Source organism: Thalia democratica, chromosome 1, assembly GCF_965202585.1.
Source record: "Thalia democratica chromosome 1, ktThaDemo2.hap1.1, whole genome shotgun sequence".
NCBI lineage: Eukaryota > Metazoa > Chordata > Thaliacea > Salpida > Salpidae > Thalia > Thalia democratica.
The window spans coordinates 30,926,714-30,934,692 of record NC_139165.1 but is presented as its reverse complement, the minus strand read 5'-3'; the positions used below and the strand labels follow the sequence as shown (position 1 = coordinate 30,934,692).

Sequence of the window (7,979 nt, the reverse complement as noted above, 5' to 3'; positions counted from 1 at the left end):
TTTTTACAAAGTTTTAAATGTTTGTTAAGATATTTTAAAACTACTGAAAAAAAAATGGATTGTTTTATCTAAACCATATCTAAATATTTAATATATTACAAAAAAAAGGCTTTAAGGTATTAGTACTAACAAGATATCTATTTTAATGATTGATAAATATACGTTAATCTTTTAATTGTGACCATTTATTTTTTTTTTACAAATTAAATTGTCTTAATTTGGATAGTCGTGCACACAATTAAAGTAGGCTAATTTTATTTTTTGTCATACTTTTTAATGTATTATGCCGATGGTGGACAACTTTTCTACTCAGTAATACAATTTTACCAGAAAAAAACGGAGTGGACATGTAATAGATAACCCTACCTTGCTTAAATTTCCAAAACTGAACTAAATATTACCATTCAACTGTAAAACTGCAATGAATTAATTCAAGCATTATTTAAATTAAGTTTTATGTATTATTCACTATTCTTAATCTAATACTAAATATATTTTCAAACTTTATTGAGTAATCCAAGCTGTTTTTTAAATTTCAAATCAAGTTTATCATCTATAATTTATAAAACTTTTTTTTTTAGACTTAAAGTATTTACAATGAAAAGTAACATGTCTAAACAAAACAAAGACGTACCAGCAAAAAGATGCGAACTCGGTCACCTTGAAAAAGTATTTGTGGAAACAAATGGAAATTTACTCGACTGTGGTAAAGCTATTGGAAGGCCTGTAAACAATAATTTTGTGAAATTGTGCAAGAGTAGTGTTGAAAAAGTTTTGGCGAAGAAAAAAACGGAAAATGTAAACAACGTTTTTGAAGCAGGTTGCGCTAGTTTGAAAACTTACTATTTTTATTTATTTTTATTTTTCTGTAATTATTTTCCCTAAAAATATTTTCGAGGTTACTGATAATTTCATTGCTGATATGTACTGCTATAGTCAAAGTAAAATAAAGGGGTGATATTTTTATGAGGTCTTTTTATAAGATTGTTTATTTATGTCTATAGTTGCAGCAATTTTGCCAAAAAATAATACTTCAATATTTTGACAAAGTCATAAATTATTTAGGGTAAAATTTCACAAAATAGTTGTGAAATAAATGAACAAATGAGGGTAGGAACTTTTTATGGTTAATTTTTTATCGAATTGTACTTTTTAAGTGTGTAATTGCAGCAATTTAGCAAAAAAGGTTCTAATAAATGTTCTGAAGTTTTATGCTTTAGATAGCAGTGACCAAGTCCGTATGAGTCCAAATGATTGGTTAAAAATGCTTATAATTTAAAATTTTCAATGTTGAAAATCAGTGCCGACACATTTACAAAAAATAGTGGTTTTTGTATTTTTATAAACACATTGATGTACAAATAGAGAGAGATTATAATTAAACTGATGGTAGGAGTAATTTATTTAAACTTTTGCTTGGTTAGACCACAAAATGTAGAATAACATTAAGAAACAGATTTAATTTAAGTGTACACTTTGTCTGTATACGTCAAATGGCCTTAAACACAATAGAAAAACTTCAGTTAAAATAAGTTATATGATTTTCTGTACAAAAATGTTTCTTTTAAATACGAATTCAAAAGCTACTAATACTATATAATTAATAAATTTTACTTAACTTTATGTGGCTATTACTAAAGTTTTAAGAAAAAAACGAATTATCCTAAATTTTAGATATCTTTAAAAACACAAGTCTTATTTTAGTTTAAAGAAATACAAGTGATAAAAATTTTAAGTTGTATCATGATTTTTTCCAACATTACAGTATTCCAATAAATATCAAAGTTTAATGGCCGCCCTGTTAGCTTTATTCTAAATAAAAAAATGGAATTGAAACAACTTTTTTTTATAAGTAATTTAAATTTTTTTTATGACTTATAGCTACCAAAATTTTTAATAAAAAATTCAAAGAAATTAATAGCTTATATCGTGTTTAAATTTCAATGTCTAAGTTTAACAAAAAAGTGAGTTTGTGTGAACTAAAGAGCAGATAAATCAAACACTATATATAAATTACTTAAATAACATTGAATGTATTTAGTATTATTTTATTGCTTATTTATATTCTTAATAAGAAAAAGCAAACAAAGTAAATTAACATAGGGCTAGACAACAATTATGTTTAATATTACAGTATTTTGTTTACAAAGTTTAGGCTTTAAAAACTACCCAAAGTAAAATTAATGATGTCATCAAAGTATTGTGTATTATTTTACAAAATTGCTGCAATTGAAAGCACCTAATATTAAAAGTACTTACAAAAACTATTACTAAAAAATAAGTCATGCTGAAAAGAAAAATTAAATGTCATAATTTAAAAAAATTGGCTCTATTTAAAGTCCTTCTGCGAATTTCTGGAACTTCATTTGTAAACAAATGTTGTTACATGCATATAAACAAATGTACAAACTTTCTTCCCTGGTTTATTAGCCTTTAATAATATGTAATAACAATTATAAAATTGGTCGATCAAAAATTGTGTAATTCTATTTAAACTATGCATAATTTTACTTTTTTTTTACAATTACGGGAGAAAATAAATTTAATTAGTAATAAGTTATGGTTTTGAAAACTATATCTTAAAAAATTACCTACAATGATATCATAGACTTTTTTTGATGTTATGATTATATTTTATAAATATGATTTTCTAATTCAAAACACATTTGATAAATTAATAAAGTTATTAAAGGGATATATAAGTTTAAGTAAGCAAAAACAAGGAAAAAGTATTAATTTAAGTTCAAACTGAACTTAACGAGTTTACTCGCGTTTTGTTTGTAAACAAAAACTCCTTAAGCTTGTAAACTATATTTTAAGATTAATCTGAAGTTAATACTTGCTCTTATTTCAAGGTTCATTTTAAACTATAAAATAATTAAATTACATTTGTTTAATTTGCACATATTGTAAGTAGTGCAAAAACTAAGTCACTAAATACAATTTTTAATTGTAAAAATTTTTATAACGAAATCTGTATTATTATCAAATAGTCTTCAATCACTTTTGCCACAAACAAGTATTAAGAGCCAAACCATTTTGTTAGTTTAGTAAGTACAGTTAGACTACTTATTCGGGTAATTGTAATAATTGACAGCGATGATAAAAACGTTTCTTTCGATGATTTTCGAATTGTTTAGGTGGTAGAAAACATAAAAGCGTTAATAATAACTTAGAAACTGTAAGTACCAAAAAACGAAAGAATGCTTGTAAGGCTCAACCATATCATTCAAGTGGTTACATAGAAAACTGTAAATTTAGAAAAGTAGTATGTTAGATAGTTTATAATTTTTAGGCTTGAAAAACGATTTTTTTTGAAGTAAAGTTGATTTATTATATATACTAAAGACAACCGACTCACAGCTTGATTTTATGATAAAGCATGGGACTTACAAATTTAGCTAGGTAAAACTTTTTTATACAGTTATATTAGTGTAGGTAAATAAATTTACTTTTTAACCTACAATAAAATAGATTAATATAAGAAAATATGTTATTCTGTTTGTTCACAAATAAGACTAAGCTGAATGATACCTAAAGTTTTGTACAGAGAATTTAAATTTATTTTTAACTGCATAATAAATTATGATGTATATAATTTCATTATTTTACAGTTTAAACTTAGCTTTTAAATAAGAGCAAGTAAAAATTTCAGAAAAAGTTATATTTTAGACCCCGTACGACTAGTTTTTAGGTTTAATTAAGTAAAGGTAATGAACAGTTTCAAATATTTCAAAATTTGCTTTAAACAAAATGCGAGTATTTAGTTTTTAATAAAAATTCTTCGTACTCTAGTTTACCTAAACACATCTTTTTAATAACAATATTAAATAATTAAATATGATTTAATTAGAAAACGATACATACAAAATATGTTCAGAATATAGAAACAGCCTTATGGTATCATAATATAGGCCAAAATATCCCAAACTTTTTTGAGAGGCCTCCACTGAAAAAAAAAAGCTATGACCCACTCCTATACGCTTATGACTTTGTTTTTTGCTTTTCATCAACAACTCAAGAATATTTAGTGTAAGTTTCAAAGTTTGGCCTAAAGGCCTCCTGTAAGCCTTTTACTGGTCACGACTCCTCTTTGGAACCCGCAGGCGTCATATGATCTACTTGGAAAAACTCTGGTGTAGACCTTAATATGTATTATAGACAAATTAAAAAAAAAATCATTACAAAACTATTAGTAGTTACAAGTTAAATTTGTTTTCTTCTGTAATTTTAACTAATAAATAAAAAGTTTTTAAAAGTACGCATAGTTTTGAAAAAATTAATCAATTTAAAATCAACCAGTTTTATTATTTTTGTAACATTTTATTAAAATTTAGTCATATTTTTATAAAATTTTGCATATAGTTATTTACAAAAAAAAGATCACAAACAAAGTGCATTTCTTTTAGGCCGTAACTCTTTTTCTTGTATGCTTATAAAAAAAAAGCTCTAAGAAACAGTATTAGGACTTTGAATGTCGTCATTTAATTTTTTTTTATCTTCTCCGCGTGACTTATATTTGTAAACTATTTGTTTTGTAAAACGGCCAAATAAATATTATTTATTCAGAGAAAACTCTTACCAAGCTTAACAACAAGTGAGTTTGGCTTGAAAACTAAAGCGTACAGCTGCAATGAATCTAATTTCAAATATTTTCACAGGAACAATGGGATACAACCGGAGCAAAACGTTTCATCCTTTCGAACCCGAACATTTCATTTTAGACGAAAGCGTGAAACGAGACGTCGTCGAGCTCATGAGCGACAAAATGAGCGTCGAAAACGTGGCGACTTACCACAAGGTGGCGAAAACGTTCGGCATGCCCTCATTTTCAAAAGCGACATTGCGCTGCATGGAGCGCTTCTTCGTCGCAGCTGCCGGAAGCCAAAATTTCCTGCACCTCGATTTCGCGCTGTTGAGCGCAATTTTGTCCAGTTCGAAGCTGAACGTCACGTCGGAGATGGAGGTGCTTCGCGTCGCCGACCACTGGGTGAGCTTCGGAGGCGCGGATAGGCGCAAGTATTCAACACGCCTTCTCGTGAAAGTCCGTCTTCCTCTGCTTTCCAACCGTGAACTGGATCAATTTTTAAACGAGTCTTTGGCGTTTCGGAGATGCGAAACTTGCTGCTCGCTGATCGACGACGTCTTGAAGGGGAAAACCCGAAACAAGGAGATCGAGCCGAGGCGCTGCGACGACTTGGACCTGGTGGTCGTCGGCGGCAGGAACTTATGCAGCATGACCCAGCCCGTGCAGCGGATCAACGGAAGAAACGGCTCGGTGACGAAATGCGCCGATTTTGAGTTTCCTCAATACCGGGAGTTCTGGATTTCAGCGTGCGTGGACGGCTGCGTTTACGTTTTTGGCGGCAGTGAAGATGACGCGCAGAACGTCGCGGTGAAAAAGTTGCCGGTAGGCGGCCAAGAGTGGCAAGACCTGCCCGACATAGACCTGTTTGCGAACTTCTTCGGCTTGTGCGCCTTCATGGGCCACATCTACATAATCGGCTCTTGGATGTTTATTTATGGCGATGACGGTTCTCAGGTATGGTCAGAAGCTCGCTGCATCAGATTCGACGCGAAAACTCAAGGCTGGGAGGAAATCGGAGGGCTGCGCGAGGCAAGGGCGGAAGCGGGAAGCGCGGTTTTCAGAGGCAAGGTTGTGGCGTGCGGCGGAATTCAGGATCGGGACGGCGCCGAAAACAGGAGGATTTTGTCGAGCGTGGAAGCGTACGACAGCGCAGCCGACGAGTGGACCTTTATGCCGAGCATGATCGAGCAAAGAACGAACTGTCAACTGGCGGCCATCGGAAACAAGTTGTTCGTGTTCGGCGGCGGGCCCTCGACCTGCGAGGTCTTTGACTACGTTTGCGATCGCTTCGTTTTTCTGAGAATGCCGCCCGCGGCAGTCGACCTCGATCGGTGTGCCGTTTCGGTTCAGGGGAGCAGAGTGGTTGTTTTCTTGGACGGCAGCGGGAAAAAGGCGGTTTACGACGCGGAAGCACGCGATTGGTCGGTTGAAATTTGTGACGTAACAACCGAATATTCGAGGTACACGGTCGTGGAAGTTCCTGCGCCGTTTGGTGGCAAGAACACTCAGTAAAGTATTTTCACAGTAACTTTCCCGCGCACGCTCGTAATCAAGTCTAAAACAGACAGTTTGTTAAGTGAAAGCAGCTATGTATATTTGCGCTTGCCTAATTGATTAACTTTTTTTTAATGTTTTGTTACAGTTGCTGAATAAAGTATTATTATGAATTAAAGTAACTCTTTACTGTTTTATAGTTTAATTTTCAAAAGTTTTATGCGTTATGCTGTTTTACAACTTTAACTGTTTACCATTGGGAAGCAACTATTAAGTGTTGATACTTTTAGTGCTAAAAATATTTGAATTCAAGCTGTAATATATATATATATACATATAATTTATTGAGAAAGTAAGATTTTAAAAATACCGGTACATATGTTTCATAAGACTAAACGCTTTAATCATCAGCCAGTTAAATTAAAAGATTATAAATATAACTGGCTGATGATTAAGGCGTCTTATCTTATGAAACATATTTACCAGTATTTCTAAAATCTTACTTTTTCAAATTTTTTTTTTTAAAGCCTTACAAGTTGGTTCAGTAGATGGTGTTCTAGTTTAAATAATAACCATATTTGATATATATATACATATATATATATATATATGAATATATTCTAAAGTTATAAGTATATTGTTCGTTAAACAATAAAAGAAAAGCGCTCAAAAAGTTTGGTCTAAGGATTTAGTGTAAAAAGAACCTTTTTGGTATCGAGTCGTACACTACATGTTCTTACAATTTCTTATAAGCTAACAATAATAAGTCTTTTAAATTTAAAGTTTAACATACAACACAATTGATAAAAAAAGAATAGAATACTAAACGAAAATTATTCAAGTTATTTGTTGACTTTAAAATGGTATTCAAAGTTTACTAAAAAACTTAACTAATAACATACAAATGAAAATAAAGTATAAGCTTTAAACTGAAAAAACTAAAATAAGTTGAAAAAAAATAGATCCAATTAAAAATTATCTTTAACTTATAAAACGAAATAAACAATAAATCCTAACAGCAAACATGAAATATTTGAAAATTTGTTTCAACTTTTCTAAAGAATATAACAATTAAAAGAAGCTGACATGTATTAACATTAAGTTTTAAAAGTATTTTATGATAGTATTTTTACTATTCATTTTCTATTTACTAGTATAATTCAAATAGTTTTACGACAAGCTTAGTTAAGTGATATAGAGTAAAAAAAAATATTTAGGAATTTTGTTTTTACTTTTTAGATTTATGAATTTAACCATAAACTTAACTTAACAATAAAGGATTTTGTATACTTTTGAAAATAAGTACCGCAGAACTTACACACTATGGACTTAATAAAAAAAAGTTGCTAATAACAAAATACCTTTTTTTCATTATTTGAATTTTAATATTTAAATTTTTTTTAAGCCTAAATATGCAAATTCAACAAAAACATTTTTTTTTTGCAAACACATTTTTTTAATTTAAAGTTTATCTTTAGAAAAATGTAGGTTCATTTATTCTAAATTTACTTTAAATTGAAGTCTCAGCCTATCATTTATGAGCTTACCTCTTTGCACAATGAATAGATCTATAACTAAATTTCAACATAGGCAAGCTAGTAATGAGAATCTTTTTTAATATAATTAGAAGCTAGTTAAAAAAAGTAATCTCAATAAATAATCTAAATAATAGCCAAATAAAATACCTGCAATTTAGACTGAACCTATGATATTGCACCCTTTCAAATCAATTTATGACACGAAACTTTTGGCTATAAATAAAAACATTGGTGTTTTCCTTTAATAAAGGTAAGTAAAATGTTAGCAGTACTCACTTTTAACCTTGAAAAACGTTATTTGACAAAAATTTAAGTTTATCCTGGAACCTACCAAAATCAATTCGACTTTTTAATCATAA

General features: G+C 29.9%; 1 protein-coding gene across 1 annotated transcript; it reads left to right on the top strand.

Annotated features, from left to right (window-relative positions):
* The first annotated feature begins 609 nt into the window (after positions 1-609).
* On the top strand, positions 610-6,100 carry LOC145835191 (kelch-like protein 35). Its single transcript, XM_082942758.1, has 2 exons — positions 610-829; positions 4,662-6,100. The coding sequence occupies exons 1-2, from the start codon at positions 610-612 to the stop codon at positions 6,098-6,100; spliced, it is 1,659 nt and encodes a 552-aa protein (XP_082798884.1).
* Positions 6,101-7,979: the final 1,879 nt, after the last annotated feature.

What these genes read in the sequence shown, in the direction of transcription:
- LOC145835191 (XM_082942758.1), top strand. Translation starts at nt 610, where the DNA reads ATGTCTAAACAAAACAAAGACGTACCAGCAAAAAGATGCGAACTCGGT. An exon ending in TTTTGAAGCAGGTTGCGCTA is followed by an intron (nt 830 to 4,661) that starts GTTTGAAAACTT and finishes ATATTTTCACAG; the next exon opens with GAACAATGGGATACAACCGG.